Raw genomic sequence first — 21,948 nt, forward strand, 5'->3', positions numbered from 1 at the left:
GTCCTTGCTTCACTTGTTTGGGAACTTCAGTTACACACAATGTGCAGAATGTAGAGGAAAGTCCAGACATCCGCTACAACTAAAGAAATTAAAAACAATATATATTTTGGAATTAATGTACTTCCATACAGTAATGTATGTAGTACAGCACATTGAGCAATCATATGGACAGGAATATTGGAGATAGCCACAATGTACATGAATATAATACAATTATGCATGTAATGCACGCACTGTGTACATTATGCATGAAGTGGCCATACATGTAGGAGAATTAGCAAAAAGATATAACTTATATAAAAAGTAAAGGACATTTTCACCTATAGATAAGTCTTACTTTTTGCAACAGATGCATTCAGTGCCAAGTCATGGGATTCTAGGCATAGGAAGGCACTAAGATTGCATACTGCTTACTATCCTAACTTGTATGTTCATATTGGGCTTTGGCTACAAAATGCAAGAGATGAGCAGGAGCCGTCTGGGATCATTTCCTATCAACCTTCATCCCTGGGCCTGCACAAGGGTGTCATACAAGGTGCAGAATGCAGCCTGCAGATCCCCCCGAAGACCTTGGGGGACTCCCTAAGATGTGTGTATATTAACAGTGGCCCTGAAAACACCCACCTTCCTCGTAGACTTCCTTGGCCACCACCGCAAGATCGTACAGCTTCACAGCTGTGTAAACATCACCCGCATCTAAGGAGACAGCATCTGCTTTGTTTGCCTGTGGACATTACAATGCATATTAAAAGTTATGAAGGTGTGCAGTTGTCTGATGAGATACAGCGCTACCAACAATAGAGATTTGTAGCCCCCCCTACACAATGTGCCGCTCTTCCTTTATTTGTGTCTACGTATCTGCTACATGCATGCATACATTTGTTGTACAGTGTGTAGTGCTGTCATGTTGACATTAGAATAAGCTTCTGATGAGCTTGTAGGCCCTTGCATGCTTTTGGTATTTGTGTAGTCTAGAGTATGATGTAACTCATGTGTTCCCAATGGAGATGCTCATTAGCAATGCCTTATCTCTGGTGTCCTCCTAGGTTCAGGGTCATTTGGCTCTTGTCCTAAACCAGATAAACAAGTTCATGAATTCCTCCTTTAACACACTCAGAGTTACATATTCCTTTTCTTCAGGGTCACTCAATGAGTCCTGTCCATTGTTGCCTTCGTGCTTCCCTGGCAGAACTATTCCTTTAGTAAACATCTGCACCTCGAACATGAGACCCCATCAAACTGACCCTTGATGCCCAGTAGCCAGATGGATCTTTTTTAATGCCCCTGAATCGTGCATTGGCGCACCCTGTAAGCCCAAATTCCCTGCAAGACGAGCTTCAAACCTATCTGTCAAGGATATTCATGTCAAAGGTAGCACCTCACTGCTTTCAGGTATTGAAATATTTGCATGTCTGTGTAACTTCTTCAATACAGCCTACCAAGCTTTAGCACACCGCTGTGACCCGAATAATGAAGAAAACTCATCACCCACCTCCACTTCCGAAGATTCATCAAGAATTGGCTGGTCCCTTCTCATCTTGTAAGCAAGGCATGCCACTAATGACACAAGCATAGCTGTGGCCCACATGGTTCCACAGTCCGAGGCGCACAGCCTTAGAAAGGGGGACCTTAGGCCCTTGCAATCCAAAATACGATCCACATCACCTTTTCTTTTACACATTTCTTTTACCAGTTCATTAAACACTCTTGTCCCAGTTATTTTGGATTGCAAGGGCCCTCTTTCAGAGGCTGTGCACCTCTGACTGTGGAACCACATGGGCCACAGTTTATGCTTGTGTATCTTTGTTTTGCATGGGCAGAGCACGCACCGAGGTTTGCCCCCATAATCTTCAGCCTTGGAGCATTTGTTTAAAGCGTAACTAAAAAGTAAAAAAAAAACAGATGTGCATTCTCCTCCCCAAATGTGTCCAATGACTAGTGACAACCAAGAGATTTCATGAAGCAACAGACCAAGCATTTGGAAAGTAATCAGGACCTTCGGGGTCATATCACTGAAAATACAAGTAATGAAAAAAATATTGTCTACGGGTGCTCGTGGAAGACTATTTGTATGGACTGGAATCTAGAGAACGCTAAAGTGATTCTGGTATTTTACTGACATCTGCTGGTCGTTTTCTCTCAAGAAATTTAAATAGAGACAGTTGCCAGAATTTTTTTTTAAAAAGAAAGTCCCTTAGCAGAAAGCAATTCTGGTATTTTACTGACCTCTGCTGGTCATTTTCTATCAAGACAGTTAAATAGAGGCAGTTGAACCAAAAAAAAAGTCCCTAAGTGGAAGCAAACAAGTCCTATGGTATTCTCCAGAGCCCACAAAGTACATACACATATAAGTATATAATAAGTATATACTAAAGTATATAAAGGTATACAAGAGGTCTCGAAAGGTCGACCTAAAAACAGTCTGTGTCGTGAAACACATACACGGTAAGTATGAAAGGCATACACGCCCTGCTTGCAGCAAATCCGATGCGGATGGCAGACAGCCTTGTGATCACATCAGTCGTAGCAGCATGTCATACAAATGGCATATACAATTCATGCCTAAAAGCAGGTCATCCTTCCTGTCAAAATCTGACTATTCCATTAAATTGTCCCATATTTCAAATATCTTCGCCGATTCTAGGGACGACCCTACTGAAATGTGCCACGTGCACTGAGTATGTGTTAATTTCTTTCCATCTGGAGGGCCACATCGGGTCACAGGGCGTGGGATTATCAGGGAGTGGGAAGTCAGTGCAGGGTCAATCAGGAGACCAGGGACACTGTTAGACCATCAGTGGGTATTTGACAGAAGAGTCCTGGGTGCAGACTGTTGGCATATATTATTGAAGGCAGACATGTCAACCCTCCCGATTCAGGCGTGAGACTACCGATTTCATGGCTAGTCTCCCGCCTCCCGATTCCTGCAAGCAAAAACCCGATTCCTCGGGGGTTCAGCTGACAGGGCTTGGTATTGTGTTAAGTGCCAAATCTTCCAGCAATAGTCAGAGTGGCCATGCAGGGGCTCTAGAAGGGGTGAAAAACCAACAAAGCGTCAATAACAAGGGAATGGTCTTTTAAAGACCTGTGAAGTATTGGGGGGGGGGGGGCTGTGTGTGTGCAATGGAAGCTGTTTTAGCCCAGGCTGTCACAGGTGGGGGGTAGGGGAGGGGGGCGGAGCATGCACTGCCAGCAACCTGCCAGGCCAGTGCACAACACTTGCATCACCCTCTCTCTGCCTGCCAATGCGCTCCATGCTTCTGAAAGGTATGAAAAAACGTGCATTTGTGTTTCATATGTCAAATCCTGCAGCAGCACACTTCCAGAGCCCATACATGCCAGTAACCCGATTCAAGGCCCCATTCTCCCGATTTTTTTTTTTAATCTCCCTCTTTGCTCTTCTGAAATGTTGGCATGTATGTTGAAGGGCAGGGAGTATCTGGTAGTCGATTACCGAAGGATGAGATGCATTATTTCAGAGTATGAAGCCTTGGAATTTGGTGCACTCGTGTGAGCTACAGGCTTGAGCATCATCTCTTATTCTTCTACAAATTAAGCACTGGTTGAATCCAAGATTTAGGAAGTTGGGCCCTAAGATTTCAGCTAATAAAGCTATGCGTTGACTGTCAATCATTAATCAAGCACTAGCTAGAGAAATACGACATCCGGGCGCCATTTTTCCTGTTAATATGGCCGCCGAGGTGAGCCGCGAGAAAAAAAAGACAGTGACAGTCCAGATGCTGCTAGGACAGAGCACGTCTCAACACGGCGACCTCGAAGTAATACGGCATTTTCGACCCCTACTTTAATCGTATTAAGGAGAGCGGTCGTACCCCCGGCGAACCTCTGACAGTCTGGGCTGCACCTCGATATTTTGCCACAAACCTAAATCCTCTTCAGAGCGCGCTGTGGGATGTCCCAAGTCTGAGAGGGCCTTGAAGGCGCTTACTACCCGAATCTTCTTCATGCTGGCCGAGACGGAGAGCAAGCCTTCCCAACGCACTAAAACACCTCGTCTGTCCTGAGGGAGCGATAAGACTCCTGAAGAGGCCTCATAATTGCTCCGGAGGAATTCTAGTTGAAGGAGTGAACGGGTCCTTTGTACTACTATACCAAGAAATGCTAATTAGCATATGGGCCCCCAGAATCCTCTGCGCACCATACATCCTTTCTATGAGGCTTAAAAGTAATAGAGACAATTTAGAGTATTCCAGATCGCAAAAAGAGTCTATGTTGTCGTAGTCACTGGGTCCAAATTATGGACGATAATTACTCGCTGTAGGTGTCCTAAATTTTTCCCATCGTGGGTACCTCGAATGACGGTTGATCTGTAGCTTTGCGCAGTGGCAGTATCGTAGCCAATGAGGTTTAACCGAGGCGCGATTATTGCTTATTGAAAACTTTACCCAATACCCCGCTGTGGCGATTTGAAATATAGTCGCCATTGCAATTTTTGACAGTCTCTAAGGAGACTGACATTACTTGTCTAAAATAGAAATGATCTTACATAAAGTAATCTGAATGACTTCCGAAGGTTAAGTGGTTGAAATCAGATGCTGTAGCGCGTAATACTCTCTTTTCACCAACAGGTGAAGGATTTTAACGTACTCAGAACTCAATGATGAGCTATGAAGATAAACGGCAAAGCGCATTTGGGGCCTTATTATGAAGGTCTTGCGCCGTTGGTGCGTCACTATTAAAATGGAAAAAAGTGATGTACCAGTGGCGCAAGGCCTTCATAAATGAGGCCCTTGGTAGTTGGCCCATGAGAGGAACTGGATTATCACAACTGCTATTGCTTTATATGGTAATAGCAGTGCAGCATCTCACTGTGCTGCCCTGCATCACAGGGAAAGGTCAGGACTACGGAATAGAATTTATTTAATTTTCCCTATTCCGTTGTCTGTCGACTCCCACCACCCTACCGAGCTTACTTGCAACTGCAGCTGTTGAATTCAGCCCTGCCAAATACCACGCATCAGGTGTTAGACTAACGCATTTTGATGTGGTCGTCCGCATCACCACCCCAAAATTCGAAGTCACACATTTAGAGCGACGCCTTAAGTTGCAGACAAATGAAGACAGGAGCGCCCCTAGCAGCACTCATTGGGCAAAGCACAGACCGTGCGCTGCTCTGGCAGCCCACAGTGTTTTACAGACTGAACTACACTGTGCAGTGCAACACCACTGCACTTCTCTGCTCCGGTGTTGAATTATAACATCTCATCTGCCAGAAGATGGTTCTGGTCACGCCGGCCAGGCTGGCTCAGCTGTGATCTCACTGGCTTCAGCACTGCGGCATTCGCCACATTGTCCATTTGCCTCCCAAGACAGAACGTGAAGTTATTAAGTGGGCGGCACGAGCGGGCAGAAGTTATGGATGCCCTGCTGCAACAGGACCAGCTGCTGTAGATTACTCGCCGGGAAGACTCTTGTCCATCGAGGTCAGGTGAGCTTCAATATTCTTAGATTTAATTACATTACTTTATATGTAGTGCGAACACAGTCTTGACTAATTCACCAGTTCAAACAGAAAAACAAACAAAAGTTTACCAGGCATGGATTAGGGAAGAGGGAGAAGCGAGCGGAAGAGCGCTGGTTACCGTGTGCCTTACATGCCACAGCCCCAAGGACCCTGGGAGTGGGACATGAGTCGAGATGCACATGCAAGGGCAGTGGGAGGCGCCATTCCCATAGCAGAGAGGCAGGCAGCTCCTGTCGTGTGGGGCGGGTTCGAAGATGACCCGCATTCCAGCTGCTACTGGACATTCCTGCCTGGGTGCTGAAACAGTTTTGCCGGATAATGGACTGCCTGTCAGACAACAGCTGGGTACTCTTTGGTGAGAACCCCCAGGCAAAGGGAGCAAAATGGATTTGTCGTCTTCAAGCCACCCTGGTTGGACACAACACAGACAGGGAGTTGCGCTATTTCCTGGGTTAAAAATAATAATGATCTGCCATTGGAACATATCTGAAGTGAATATACATTAGGTCCTACTGTATACTTGGCCTAACACTGTAATTTGATGACCTGTGACATCAAGATTGTTTTTTTTAGCATATATGACTTGGTTTCTCTGTTTCATCTTGTCTATTTTATTTTCAATGAGTTGGTTATCTTTGTCGCATATTTTAATTTGGTAGTACCCACTGGTGTGACTGTGGACTACTTTGTGTCACGCTATACAGCCTATTCTCTGGTCCATCGGGGAACACATTTGATGGCTGTTATCTGTTCGCTATATTTTCCTTATTCAGCGATTTCCCAGGCAATTTTTATGAAAATGGCTGCCTGGGTGGGGAGACACTTGTGTCACATGGAAAGATGGCCTACTGGATCTGTCGCCCTCCCGTGATCACCCTTCTGCTAGGGTGATTTTTGCCTTACGGTAATGGAGGTTCATGCTAGCAGGCTATGTAGGGATGACACCGGCCCTCCTTCAAAGTTGCTCAGTTGACCCTCTTATTTCCCAGAGTACTGTGTTTGGATCTGCAGGGTAAGGTTAATGCTATTTGGCTATGTATGGATGACACCGTGATCTCTCCAAATATTGCACAGCTGGCTTTTTGTTCAGATGTACAGCATTTGGATCAACAGGGTTAGGTTTTGCCTAATAGTATTACCATCCGGTTCCAAATCCCCCCCTGCTCAGCGTCGTGCAGTAATTTTAAGATGGCCGACCCCTTTCATGCGGTTTGTTATCGTCAGGAGGCCCTCCTTCCTTTCCTTTGTGTTTACTACCACTATTCGCTCATGTGACCAGAAGCGATGGGGTGACACAGGTAGATTACCGGCTTTAAATAATGGAGTCCCCTTTGGTATCGCACTGTTACTGACACAGCCCTACCGGTTATCATGCCGTGAGGTGATATTGTTGTTTTGTACAGGCAAGCCCTGTTTCTTCTTCCTCTTTAACATAGTGGTTGCTGACTGCTCAGACGAGGCTTTCGTAATACGGACGGTATTTGTCTTAATGGGAGCCTTGTTCTGGAACGCGAGTCATCGATAGGATGACATCTGTCTGTATTTTACATGTTGACACGTAATAGGCATGAGTATTATTTATAATTGAGCATTGGTTATGTTCACAGCAGTTTTGCTACTTGCTATTGTTCCGCACTATTTATTGGCATTAATTTACTCTTAGACGCTTCACAAGGAAAATTTGGGGAACTGTGCTTTAATAGATGTTGACCTCATTGTGCTATGGTTTTTAGCCCCATGGGGTCTGATTGTGCTCCTAACATGGGAGTCCGACCACCTCTTTTAGGCGTGGTCATGATGGGGATATTCTCCGAGTTTTGGGCCCACATTGCCCACATATACTATACAGACTATGGTCCACTTATTAGTTGCAGAATCGGCTGATATAATGGGCTCTATTGTGACGCCGACAGCTAAATCATTCACGCTACTGTTGAGTTGGACTTTTTCAATGAAAGTGTCTGACATCCCACCCCTAGTTACATGTTTGGAATGTACTCGTTAAGATCATTATCTTACCCATTTTATGTGCTCAGATACAAATGTAGAAAAATGAGTTGTTCCTGTTTGTTTGGAATTGGGTCCTTTTCTGTCTTGATTAAGGCAACCTGGCCGAGTTTTTACCCGTAATTAGTTATTCTGGTCATCGCTGACTATCTATAGGGTGGCATTTCTCGCTTTTGACTTTGGGCACTATCACCTAGTTTCAATAGATTCAGGTTCAGTTAAACATATAGATAATGAATGTATATTACTTGTTCCTGTTTTCACCTTTATTACTGACCGGCATGTTCTGTGAAGGTTTTTTATATCCGTTATTTTTACTGACAGGCCGCAAACCGAGAACCATTAACTAATAAGTTCCTTGAAGAATAAGCGGTCCATGGACACGTGTGTATTTCCTAATATGTCTTGGATATTTGTGACCCTGTATTCTTGGGTTGGAGGCGAGTTTGGCTCATTTGTAGAGAGACACACGGCTTTCTGTGGGACTCAACTGTGGGATGGGGTGTATTGTCAGTTTCTTTGAATATTGATGCAGTTGATCCCAAGCCGTTCAACTCTTTGCATCTGTGTTAAGTAGAGGCCAGTGGGTATCAAGTATTGGGATTCCCATGTTGAAATTCATTTAGCCAGCAAGTACGAGACGGTTTTGGTCTTTACACTTTCTTTCTGTCATAGACCTTGCAACACATGACCACTTCTTATTTTAGGTTGATTGCGTTTTTGGAGGTTCACATCTTTTCACCATACAACTTATATCGGTTGCTTAGTTGGACATTGATGAGGTGAGAATAAACAATATTCTTATATTGCCCCTCCCCCCTTTTTAGTCTGTATATAGCCAGGTTGATTGAATTTTGGGTCTCCTTTGCTCTAACGGGGCAAGTGTCCATCTAGATACAATCAGTTTTAATTCCCAAATGCCATTACACTGTATAGATTTGTGTCTTTATTCATTTTGTTTTTTCATCAGGTCTTTTTGTGCTTCTATTTGTGTGTTCTTTCCCTCTTACAAAATCAATGTGGGTGTTGTCTTCGTGGTTCATAATATATATGTATATTCAATGTTTGAGTGTGTACTTTATATATGTAGGGTCATGGTATATATTGGTTATATCATGTGGGTCGTTTTTAGCTAGTGATGTTTTTTGGAAGTTATGTTGATGTGTTATTTATGTTATGTCTTGTTTATAATTGTTACAGCCCTGACGAAGTTCCCTCTGACAACTGGGAACAAAATGCGTCGGCTGTGCGCCAGTTTTATGACTAACTTAATAAAAGAAGTATTGATTGACTTCGCAACGAGTGCACCTTCTGTTTTTTTCTGAACATGAAGCGCTGTCATGTTGACATTAGAATAAGCTTCTGATGAGCTTGTAGGCCCTTGCATGCTTTTGGTATTTGTATAGTCTAGAGTATGATGTAACTCATGTGTTCCCAATGGAGATGCTCATTAGCATTGCCTTATCTCTGGCGTCCTCCTAAGGTCAGGGTCATTTGGCTCTTGTCCTAAACCAGATAAACAAGTTCATGAATTCCTCATTTAACCCACTCTGGATTCTGAGTTATATTTTCCTTTTCTTCAGGGTCACTCAATGAGTCCTGTCCATTGTTGCCTTCGTGCTTCCTTGGCAGAACTACTCCTTTAGTAAACATCTGCACATCGAACATGAGACCCCATCAAACTGGCCCTTGACTGATGCTCTGTAGTTAGACAGATATTTTTAAAAACCCCAGAATTGTGCTTGGTGCACTCCGTAAACTCAATCTCCCTGCGAGACGAGCTTCAAGACGATCTTTCAAGGGTACTCCGGTGAAGGGTAGCACCTCTAGTTACCGCTTACAGGTATTGAAATATTTTCATGTCTGTGTGACTTCTTCAATACAGCCCGCCAAGCTTCAGAGCACAGCTGTGACTCGAATAATAAAGACAACTCATCCGCCACCGCCACTTCCGAAGATTCATCAAGAATTGGCTGGTCCCTTCTCATCTAGTAAGCAAGGCATGCCACCAATGACACAAGCATAGCCGACGTGGTTCCACAGTCCGAGGTGCACAGCCTCAGAAAGGGGGACCGTAGGCCCTTGCAATCCAAAATACGATCCACATCACCTTTCTTTTACTCTTTTACCAGTACATTATACACTCTTGTCCCAGTTATTTTGGATTGCAAGGGCCCAAGGGCCCCCTCTCAGAGGCTGTGCACCTCGGACTGTGGAACCACGTGGGCCACAGTAATGCTTGTGTATCTTTGTTGTGCATGGGCAGAGCACGCACCGAGGTTTGCACCCCATAATCTTCAGCCTTGGAGCATTTGTTTAAAGCGTGATTAAAAAGTAAATAAAAAAAATGAGTGTGCATTCTCCTCCCCAAATGTGTTCAATGACACTGGTGACAACCATGAGATTTCATGAAACCACAGAACATTCAAACAAGCATTGGCATAGCCAATAGGTCTCGCACATCTTGGATTTATTCTTGTTAGGCGCCTTGATGCCCATGGGCTAAGTTTGCGCAATATAAGACTGCGTTCATTCATTCATTCATTCATTTGGGACCTTATAAGTGTTTAGTTATACAGCACAATATCCTTGGTGCAACAACATCAACTGTTGCATGGCTAAACACTTATAAGGTTCCAAAGGCGAGACCTATTGGCTATGCCAATGCTTGTTACTTTGATCCTACAGTACCTGTTGATTCAAGAATACATTCCAACTAAACATGAATTCTTGAGTCCTTAGTTAATGCTTTTAATTTCAGGAGTGCTGAAAAAAGGGCTGCATGAGGTGCTGCACTACCCCCAGAATAATCTTTCCAGAATTCAAAAAGCATATGATCAATAAATTGGCCTTTCCTTTTGTATTTATATTGACGCATTTGCTGTGCATCCAAAGGCAGAGGTCAAATTTCAGGTAATGACAAATTGCTGCTTATTCTTCTCTTAACATGGAGATTGGCGTTTACTTTCCACTTTCCTTAATCTAAAGTAACAATCCTGCACGGGCATAGGGAGTGTGAAAGGAGAAGGCTGCAGAATGTCAAATATTATATAACACACAACAAAATCGAAACACTTGTAAATGAACTTTACAAATGTTTCAAAATAAATCAGCAAATAAAGAGTAAATGACTAACAAAGATAGGTCAAGTCAAATATTGGAAACATATAGCGTTGCAAATTAGAGATATCAATGGCAAACATGAGCTCTGTGCATAACTGTGCCATACCACACCATGCTTTACTCCTATATTTGGGACAATGGGCTGCAAAATGCACCACTGAATGCATATTGAATCCTCCTGTTCTCCTGCTGAATAGATGTGGTTAATTTCCTAATGTTGTCCTTCGTGAAGCGCTTTGATTTTTAACAAACCCTGTGACTTTAGCTGGGCAGGCCCTACATCGGACTGACCAGGACTGCACCCTGGGGGGAAAGAAAATGGTGTTGTGGGAGGAAGGGGGAGGGGTTGTTGCAATGTGACAGGAGGAGGTGTCAGGAAGATGGGTGGAGGGAAGGAGGGTGATGGGGTGATCACAATTACACTGAAGTACATTAAGGGCTGATTAAAACGTTTTAAAATGACCGGATTAAACCAAGTGGGATAGACGAGCTGGTGTTTGCTAAACATTAAGTCAGGCAGCTCCCTGCACCGCCCCTCGGATTATTGTTGCCCTGGTCCTGGGCCCAGCTAGCTAATGCCCAAGGCCTGCCCTGGACTTCAGGGATGTAAGACTGATGGCAGCACACTCCCACTCCGAAAATTGTTCCAGCTCCACTCTACTTAGTTTTTTTTTTTATTTATATTTTATTTATCAGCTTTTCCTTGAACATACAGCATATTCGCAGGATAGTTCTTGCAATTCTACATGTGCCATAATAACATCATTTAGTGAACTTCAACATAACAAAGCCAAGGGATACCTTGATACCTGTGGGCAGTAGAACACCATATCTAACATGAAGTACTCACAACAGCAGACATTTGTATTATCACTAGGCTTACACATTTCAAGTGACCGTCTGGACTTGCTCCATAGCGGTCGCTCCCCCAGCTCACTGCTTGCCAAGAGACGCTTTTCTCCGCGTGCTGTCCACTCCGCCTGCCTGACCGAGCTCCTGGACACCCCCTACATCGCCTACAACTTAGAGCGCTCCGACTTACATAGCGCCTGGTATCGTTTCGATTTAACATTTTTTCATTGAGTCCTGCACGTTGGCCCTGCATTGCGTTATTTACTAAGTACAGGAATAGTGTTTACTTTGGATTGGTGTGCTAATTTTGCTCCGCTCTCACTCCGACGGTGCCCCTGCTCCGATCACGCTACCTCTCTGACATTTTGTTGTGTTTACTTGTTGCCCATTGTCTCCTCCCCACTCCCGCCTCCCAGCTGCCCCTCCCACACACGAGTATTGCATTTGAGCCCCGTTCTCCTTCCCTCTGTGACCGTCTGGACTTGCTCCATAGCGGTCGCTCCCCCAGCTCACTGTCCCCCCTCCATCCATTTAGATCAGCTGTCCCAACGCGCAGCGTCCACGCGCTGCGGCCGCGCCGAAGGTGCGCCAAAGGTAAGCCCGTCTACGCCCGTCCGCGCCTGGCCTGCGCCCAGCGCCAGACCCCCTGGCCCCCGCAATCCCCAGTCCACCCGCATTACATACGACGCCGCAACCCTCACTGCCCTCAACCCCGGCCGCCCACCAAACTGCCACCAACCTGCACCGGGACACACCCATGGACCCTTCACTTGCCTCTCCTGCAAGTTCGACTGCACCAAGTCCCACTCCAAATCCACAAACACCAAACAGAGATCCAACACTAACCACCTGAAGTGCATCCTGCTCAACACCCGCTCGGTCCACAGACACGCCATCGACCTTTGGCATCTACTCGACACCATTTCTCCGGACGTTGCCTTCCTAACAGAAACCTGGATGAACGCTTCTTCAGCTCCAGACATCACCATAGCCATCCCGGACGGCTACAAGATCATCCGAAAAGACCGCACCAACCAAACAGGAGGAGGCATCGCCATCGTCCATAAGAACACCATCCGCATCTCAACCAGCTTAGACGACAACCTCACTATCGCCGAACATCTTCACTTCCAGATCCACACCGACCCCAATACCACACTCAGAGGCACCCTCATCTACAGGCCACCAGGACCCCGCACACAATTCAGTGAAGACATCACTGACTTCATCACCCCACACGCCCTCCCTTCCGAGGACTACATTCTACTGGGAGACCTCAATTTCCACCTGAAAAAGAGCAACGACAGCAACACCACCACCCTTCTGGACAATCTCGCCAACCTCGGGCTCAAACAACTTGTAAACACCCCCACCCACTACGCAGGACACACACTCGACCCTATCTTCACCTCCAGCAAGCACACCACAGCTCTTCATTGGACGGACCACAGCTGCGTTCACTTTGACTACAAAAAGACCACAATCCACAACCCCCCTCAACCAACTCTGCGAAGAAACTGGAACAAAATCACCATCGACCAGATCTCCACATCGCTTCTTCAAAACCCCCCTGCCTATTCGTCGAACCCTAACCAAGCAACCATCAACCTCACACAATGGCTAACCCACAGCGCCGACAACCTAGCACCCTTGAAAAAACGTCTAATCAAGCTAGGCAGCAAAAATGCCCCCTGGTTCAACGATGACCTTAAGAAATCAAAGAAACTCTGTCGTTCCCTTGAGAAAGCCTGGAAAAAAGACCCAAACACTAGCACCAGAGACGCCTTCAAAAACGCCACCCGTAAACACTACCAACTTATCCGGTCAGCCAAGAAATCCGCATTCAAAGACCGACTAGACAACAACGCCCACAACAGCAAGGAACTATTCAACATCGTCAAAGAGTTTACCAACCCCACTGCCATCTCCAACGACATCACTCCCTCTCAAATCCTTTGCGACTCCCTAGCTTCATTCTTTCACAACAAAATCGCCGACATCCATAACAGCTTCGACAACCAACCCGGAGACCAACCCCCCCAACCCACCCAACCTACCTCCGAACCTAAACCCCCCCTGAACATCCTTTATGACTGGAACCCAATCTCCACTGAGGACACCATTCGCCTGATGAACTCCATCCACTCAGGATCCCCCACAGACCCATGTCCCCACCACATCTTCAACAAAGCAGACTCCATCATCGCACCCCACCTCAGAGACGTCATCAACTGCTCCCTCAACTCCGCCACCTTCCCGGAAAGCTGGAAACACGCCGAGCTCAGCGCCCTTCTGAAAAAACCCACAGCAGACCCCACCGAACTCAAAAACTACCGCCCCATCTCGCTCCTACCATTCCCGGCCAAAGTCATTGAGAAAGCTGTCAACAACCAGCTCGCCGCCTTCCTCGAAACCAATAAATCCCTCACAGTCCGGCTTCCGAGCCAAACACAGCACCGAGACCGTCCTCATCGCAGCAACAGACGACATTGGTACACTACTGGACAACGGAGACACAGTCGCCCTCATCCTCCTTGACCTCTCCGCAGCCTTCGACACAGTCTGTCATAGCACCCTTATACAACGTCTCAACAACATCGGAATTCAAGGAAAAGCACTGGACTGGATCACCTCGTTCCTTGCCGGAAGAACTCAGAGAGTCCGCCTCCCACCGTTTAAGTCAGAGTCCACCGAAGTCATCTGCGGCGTGCCACAAGGATCATCACTCAGTCCTACCCTCTTCAACGTATACATGAGCCCCCTCGCGGCCATCGCACGCCAACACAACCTCAACATCATCTCCTACGCTGATGACACTCAACTGATCCTCTCACTCACCAAAGACCCACACACCGCGAAAACTAACCTACATGAAGGGATGCAAGAAGTAGCCGAATGGATGAAGCACAGCCGTCTAAAACTGAACTCGGACAAGACTGAAGTCCTCATCTTAGGTACTTCCCCTTCCGCCTGGGACGACTCCTGGTGGCCAGCGGCCCTAGGAAAAGCACCCATCCCAACGGACCACGCACGGAACCTGGGCGTCATCCTGGACTCCTCACTCTCGATGACCAGACAAGTCAACGCCGTTTCATCATCATGCTTCAACATTCTTCGCATGCTCAAAAAAACATTTCGCTGGATCCCCACCAAAACTAGAAAAACGGTCACCCACGCACTGGTTACAAGCCGCCTGGACTACGGAAACACCCTGTACGCAGGTACCACCGCAAAACTTCAGAAAAAACTCAAACGCATCCAAAACGCTTCAGCCCGACTCATACTAGACATCCAGCGCAAAGACCACATTTCCGGTCACCTGAAAGACCTCCACTGGCTCCCCGTCAATAAGAGGATAACGTTCCGCCTCCTCACCCACGCACACAAAGCCCTCTACGAACTTGGACCCGAATGCCTCAACACGCGACTATCCTTCTACACCCCCTCCCGCCAGCTACGTTCTTCCAACCAAGCCCTCACTGCTGTTCCACGCATCAACAAAACCACCATGGGGGGAAGATCCTTCTCCTACCTAGCGGCTAAGACCTGGAACTCCATTCCCAATCACCTCCGCCTTACTCAAAACCACCTAGCCTTCAGAAAACAGCTTAAAACCTGGATATTCGACAAGTAATTCTCCACCCTTCTTCAAGCGCCTTGAGACCCTCCGGGTATGTAGTGCGCTATATAAATTACTTGACTTGACTTGACTTGAAGATGTAATATCAGCAGCTAGGCCCTATTCACATCCCCACCCCCATGACCCAGAATTACACTTCGCTTTCAGAGTCTGCGTCACTGAATGTCAATAAATATTCCCGGAGTGGGGCCCAAATGTCCATGGGCTTGAACGAAGTTGGGAGTTCTTCTGCATATGTCTCCAATTGGTCCCTGCAATACACCATGTCTTTCAACCACTTGTCCGCTTTGGGGCACCTTCTGCTGTCCCATGTAAACAGCGTGCGTCTCTTCGCCATAAGCAGGGCTACTTTCACAAATCTGCCCACCACCCCTTTAAGCTGAGGAGCGTGTTCCAGAAGGCACAACATTGGGGTATTGTGCAGTGTGGAGCCTGTCATGTCCTTTAGAATGGAGAGTACCTTGTCCCAGTAGGTGAAAACCGGCCTGCAGTGCCACGCTAAGTGTATGAACCCAGCTGGCTCAGTCGTGCATCTTTTACCCCCTCCCGTGGTCCTGAGCCCTATCCTCCATAATCTGTGGGGAGTACGGTATGTTTGATGTATACATTTTAGGTGTATGATTCGAAGATTACTATTAGAAGTTAGTCTCCCTGTCACAGAGCACATGTGCGCCCACTCCTCCTCTGTGAGGGGGGTGTCTAGCTCACTGTTCCACCGAAGTAGACTGGTGTCAGTTCCGAGCGGTGTGTCTTTCTGTACAGCCTTGTATAATTTGGTGATTAGTTTTTTCTTCGTAGGAGCTGTAATTATCAGCTGTAGTGCCGCTAGTGTCTCCGGCTCCTCCGGGAAGCTAGTGTAATGATCCTTAACTGCCCGCATTAGCCTATAGCATGTGAACTTAAACAATGGCGTAGGATTGCAAATATAAGAGAGATCCTCCCCTCTAATGTACTTGCCCTCAGGATACAAGTCGGTTAGGTGTGTGATACCCTCCTCTCTAAGAGTCTACACAGAACCCCTGTCCTGGGCCATCGACAGTGCAGCGTGTCCCTCAATAGGCAGTGCAGGAGCGTATAGAGGAAGTTTTTGTACTCGCCTGCCAATCGCCTGCCAGGCTGCCGTGGAGTGTGTCTGCTTGTATGCATTATGATGCCTCTCAGCGGCGTAGGATATGTGTCGCCTTCCTCCCCTGCACCATGTGGAATACATTTGTGCGGTTTGTACCAGTAGTAGGCGTATTGAGCCTGACAGCAGAGATAGTATAAATACAAGTCTGGTGCTTTGAGCCCCCCTCTCTCATAGGGCAATGCCAGAGTGCGGCAACTTATTCTCGGTTGCTTGGCGCCCAACACTAGCGGTAAAAGCTGAGTTTGGACAGTTCGGAAAAAAAGTTTTGCTAGTGGAACTGGGACATTGCAAAATAGGTATAAAAATCTAGGTAGTATGACCATCTTTATTATGGCAATCCGATCTGCCAAGGACAAAGGTAATCTTAGCCATTTATCTACTTGCGTGACTAGTGTAGCGAAGGCCACGCCGTAATTTTCGGTGACAAGAACTCCTGGGTCTCTGTGCGCCCATATCCCTAAGTATTTTACTGGGTCCGCAGACCAGACCAGCGGGTACTCCACCATCAGAGGCGTAGTTATCGTGGTGAGTGGGATGATGACGGACTTGTCCCAATTGATGTTGAGTCCAGAATATAAGCTAAATTTAACATATTCTCGGAGGACAGGAGACAGGTGCAGGTTCGGCTCACGGACATATAGGACCATATCGTCCGCGTACATGGAGATCCCCACCGGTCTGTTGTTAAAGTTAAGGGCCGCTGCCCTGTGTATCTGCGGATTTTACACGCCAGAGTTTCTATAACGATGGCAAATAAGAGTGGGGACAGCAGGCAGCCCTGTTGCGTACCTCGCTCTATGTCAAACGGCTCAGAAGTGTCTCCTCCTACACGCACTCTCGCTGTGGGGTCAGTGTACAATAGCTTAATCCAGTGTATAAACATTGGGGGAAATCCCATTCTGCCCAGTATATGCAGCATATAGCGCCATTCTATTGAATCAAAAGCCTTTGCGGCGACCAGTAGGACTGCCACAGCTGGTAAGTCTGGATTGAGGACGTGCATCATGGCGAATATAGTTCGTAAATTGAGGGATGTAGACCGTTCTGGATTGAACCCAGCCTGATCCGGGAGAACCAGTAAAGGCATCAGAGGCTGTAGTTTTGTGGCCAGAATTTTCGCTAGTATCTTTGCATCTAGGTTGATAAGAGACAGAGGGCAGTATGATTCACAACTCTCAGGGGGGTTTATCTTTTTTCAATAATGTGATAATCATTGCTTGCCGCAGGGAGGGGGGTAGACGGCCCGTTTCGTAAGCCTCTGCATACATAGCCAGAAGATGTGGGGCTAGGAGATCAGAATGATCCTTATAAAATTCTACTGTTAGACCGTCCAGGAGCTTTACTGTTTGGGAGTGTCTTTATAGCTTCTATCACGTCCTCAACGTCTAGCGGGAGTCTAAGATACTTCCTGAGTACGTCGGATAGCCATGCACAGGCGATGTCATCCAAGTAGGACTGTAACGCCTGTACGTTCGTTTCGCAGCTGGAGGTGTAAAGCCTTGCATAGAATTGCCTAAATTGTTCCACTATATCCGTTGGGGCAGAGTGTGCCTGTCCACTGACATCGACAATCCGCTCGATTGGGGGTTGAGCAGCACTACACTGTAGTGTACCCACTAGCGTCCTACCCGGGCGGCCGCACTCACCATACCGCCTGGCTACATGCCTTTTTGATATATATTTCACCTTAGTCTCTGCAAGATTGTTGTATTCATCAACGTGTTCATGTATACTAGCTAACACACCTTTAGAGGGCGCGTTATCATATTGGGCCTCGAGGTCCCCAAGCTTCTTCTCTAGCGTGCGTAGTCTGCCCCGTATGTCTCTTAAAATCCCCGCAGACTTGCTTATATATGTGCCCCTTATCGTGACCTTGAAGACTTCCCACAAAATCTCCTGGCTGTCCACCGTCCCCACATTATCCTCAAAGTACTGCACTATAGCCTTTCTAAGTGTCTCAGCGTATATCGGGTCTAGAAGCACCTCTGCTCTAAACCGCCATGTAAAAGGTTTCTGAGGGTTGAATGGAATGCCAGTGTGAGCAGCACTGGATTGTGATCCGATAATGTTCGTGGAATATTGCGGACGTCCGTCACCCATTCATTTGCTCCTTCACTCAACAGCCAGTAGTGTAATCTAGACCAACTATTTGTCGCTGGCGTTATGTGCGTGCCCGCTAAAACCCTCACGTGCCAATGTCTCCAAGCATCTACTAATCCGAATTCTAGCATTCCATCCTTGATACAGCTAGCAACCTTGACCATCCTGGCTCCCTGTGGATTAGATTTATCTAGTGTGGGATTTAAGTGTGTGTTTAGATCTCCCCCCATATGATTGCTGTATCAGGCCAGGTACGTAATGTCCTAAACATTTGCAAGTAGTCGGACGTATCATCTACCACTTGCCCATAAAAAATTATTATCGTCACCAATGTATTACCCAGCTTGCCGAGTACCATCACCCAATGGCCTTCTTGATCAGTACTAGAGTCCAGCACCGTGAAAATCACGTCTTGTTTGATTAAAATAAGAACCCCCCTCGCATATGAGGAGTATGAGGATGCTAGTCTGTAGGACGCCCATTTTCTGGCTACTTTATCCTCCGTCGCCTTGGTCTTGGTCAGGTGGATTTCCTGTAAAAGCGCTATTGTGGCATTGTTTTGGTCTAACTGCGCAAATACCTGCCTGGTTTTCTGTGGTGTGTTTAGCCCTCGTACATTCCACGTGATGATCTTATAGGTGGTCCCTGTCATGTGTGGTTTGTAGGTGCGGCGTAGTACTTAGTGCTCAGTCTAGCTAGTGAGTGCATCAATTCATATCGACAATACATTGCATTACTGTTAAAATCATGTATCCTTGGCCTATTTTTTTGTTTTTGTAAATCTGTTTATTAGCATAGTAAGTAGAGCAGGTACATACATATTCAAGCTTAGTAGAAATCAGGGTATTACATGCATGTGCTTGCCCAAAACATATATATACAAAGCATCATTGATTTTACGTTTCGTTGCTGTCTGTAACCATATCAACTAAACAAACCCCAGCCGTTTCCGAACCCTCCCTCCACCCTCAAGACTCCCTCCCGACACTCTCTAAATATGCATATAACTGTAGTGTTGGTAACTGGGTCACCCATGACATTGTAACATGTAGCTTTATCTTTATCTATACACACAGGTAGCTTGAGGTAGAATGGTCAATGGTACGGGATTCCCCGCACCCTCTCTCAGTGCACCACAGGCAGCGACGGCGCATGAAGGACTAAAGCAGGACACACTTATTCTATAAGCGACGAGTCATGTGTATCCCCATCATCCCCGTCATCCCCAGCTTCAAATGTTCCCACCGCGGCAAACCAATCCAGCGAGATCGGAGTTTTTCTGAGACCTCTGCGTTCCACTCGCTGCAGTGCTTCGCCTTCTGCCTTACCCCATCGTATTACCTCTGCCTTCCATAGTTCAGGGTTGGGTGGTTTGGGTGACTTCCACCTCATAGTGATGGCACGCTTCGCTAGTAGCAGGGCCAAGTCTGCAAAACGTGTCGCCACGGTTCTAGTGCGTGGTGATGGTCCCAGCCCCAACAATGTGCGTTCTAGTGCAGGTGGTCGGGACAGGGCGCCAGCCCTCTCAAGCGCTTCATGGACTGTGGTCCAGTAAAACCCCAGCTTAGGGCATTGCCATAGCATGTGTATTAGCGATGCGTCGTCAGTGCACATCGGGGGCAGTTGCTATTCGCGTCAGGGAACATCACATGTATGCGGTGTGGGGTCAGGTAGGCTCTATGCAACAACATCAATTGAATAAACTTGAACTTGGGGTTCCTGGCTACCTTTTTGGGAAACTGCAGGATACGCTCCCACTCTTTGTCTCTCAGGGGCCTACCGATATCCTCCTCCCACGCCGCCCGGAGCGGTGACAGTGTGAGTGCCCTCCCCAGTTTGATGCTAGCAGTGAGCCATTTAGTCAGGTGGCCGCCTGTGCCCATGAGGTAGGGCATCGTTATTAAAGGGTTAGTAACAGGCTCTTGGCCCTCTGGTGACCACTTGTGCGTTACATAATGGCGGAGGCCGGTGTGCAAAAGGAATGAGCCCCTAGGAATGCCATGTGTGGCTCTAAAGTCCTCAAAGGATAACAGGTGCCCCTCCGCAAACAGGTCACCCACGTGCGACACTCCCGCGTCGTGCCAGGGCATCAGCGAGTTAGTCGTGAGCGTTCCCGAGCCCAGCGGGACACCCAAGAGTGGAATCGTGGGGGCATAAGACGTTTTGGGGGATGTGTACTTCAACGCCTTCCGCCAGTAAGTAATCGCCAGCCGGAGGAGTGGATCCGAGCTGGGCAAAAGTAATGTGTGTACTCTCCCTTTTGCATGTTCGTCCTCCGACACATCAATCTCATGAAGATTGCGACCCGCCACCCAGAAGGCCAGCCACTGTAGCTGGCACGCATAGTTGTAAGCCCTAAAGTCCGGTAGGCCAATGCCACCGGAGTCGGAGGGGAGCTGTAGTTTGGCTAGGCCTATGCGTCTGCGGCCGTGTCCCCATACAAGTTCGGTGAGTAGAGTGTCAAGGGTCTTAAATGTCGCTGCTGGGATCAGGAACGGCAGATTGGTGAAGTGGTAGATGAGACGGGGGAGCATCACCATCTTAGAGATTGCCACTCTGCCGGATATTGAGAGTGGCAGCGTTAGCCAGAATTAAATTTGCGATTTCAGTGTTCTAATGGCCCTCCCAAGGTTGCCATCTATCATCATGTCGGCCTCCCTATAGATGTGTATCCCGAGGTATCGGAAAGTGGTTTCCGCCATTTGGAAGTCGTGAGGGGCGAAGGGTAGGGGGGTAGATAGGCCTGTGGCTGCAAAGGTGAACCCATAGGACTTAGATTCGCTTATGGTGAGGCCAGAGATCGCCCTAAAGTCCTCGAATACCTGGGGGATAGGGCTCAAGTCGCCCCTCAGGTCACGGAGATATAATATGATATCATCCGCGTAAGCGGACACAATATGCGCTGTCTCACGCCTCTGTATACCATGGCGGGGAGCCATCAGCCTGAGTCTACAGAGCATTGGTTCGAGGGCGAGAATAAAGAGGAGGGGGGAGAGCGGGCAGCCCTGCCTGGTGCCTCTCGCTATAGCTATTGGTCCTGATATGTGGCTGGAGGTGCGCACTCTAGCTGTGGGGAGGGTGTACAGTAATCTGACCCAGGCGATGAATTCGGGTGGTATCCCGAAATTTAACAGTGTGGCAAACATATAGTCCCACCTAAGGGAATCGAATGCTTGCTTCAGATCCAGTGATATGCAACCTTCGGAGCCCGCGTCCGCTTGGTCGTCGAGCATTAGCTGGGCCAAGCGCCTGAGGTTCATGGCCGTGCTGCGGCCCGGTACAAAACCACATTGATCCGGATGGATCAGCTGTGGTATGTATTGCACGAGTCTCGATGCCAGCACTTTGCTTAATATCTTGGAGTCAGTGTTGAGAAGGGACAGGGGTCTGTAGTGGGCCATCCGTAGCCCGTCTTTGGCAGGCTTTAAGAGGGACGTGATTAATGCCTGCATGGATGATTGTGGTAGAGAGGCTGTCCGTAGAGCTTCCAAATAAACAGTGTGCAAGCGTGGGGCCAGGAGATCTATAAATGTAGAATAGAATTCGGCCGGTAGGCCATCTGTTCCGGGAGCCTTGCCCTTGGAGAGAGCTTGTATTGCCTGCCTGATTTCA

General features: G+C 47.4%; 1 protein-coding gene and 1 non-coding gene across 2 annotated transcripts in view; one reads left to right on the forward strand and one right to left on the reverse strand.

Annotated features, from left to right (window-relative positions):
• Positions 1–21,948, reverse strand: part of LOC147679066 (serotransferrin-2-like) — a 189,369-nt gene that overhangs the window by 118,161 nt on the left and 49,260 nt on the right. Inside the window, exon 3 of the mRNA XM_086944711.1 lies at positions 625–724. Within this exon, the coding sequence (XP_086800837.1) occupies positions 625–724 (100 nt within the window). The remainder of the gene's footprint in view (positions 1–624; positions 725–21,948) is intronic.
• LOC147679067 (U4 spliceosomal RNA) lies at positions 4,333–4,472 on the forward strand. The gene has a single exon (XR_015301616.1). It is a non-coding gene; the product is annotated as a U4 spliceosomal RNA (small nuclear RNA).

This window comes from Lissotriton vulgaris, chromosome 11 (assembly GCF_964263255.1).
Source record: "Lissotriton vulgaris chromosome 11, aLisVul1.2, whole genome shotgun sequence".
NCBI lineage: Eukaryota > Metazoa > Chordata > Amphibia > Caudata > Salamandridae > Lissotriton > Lissotriton vulgaris.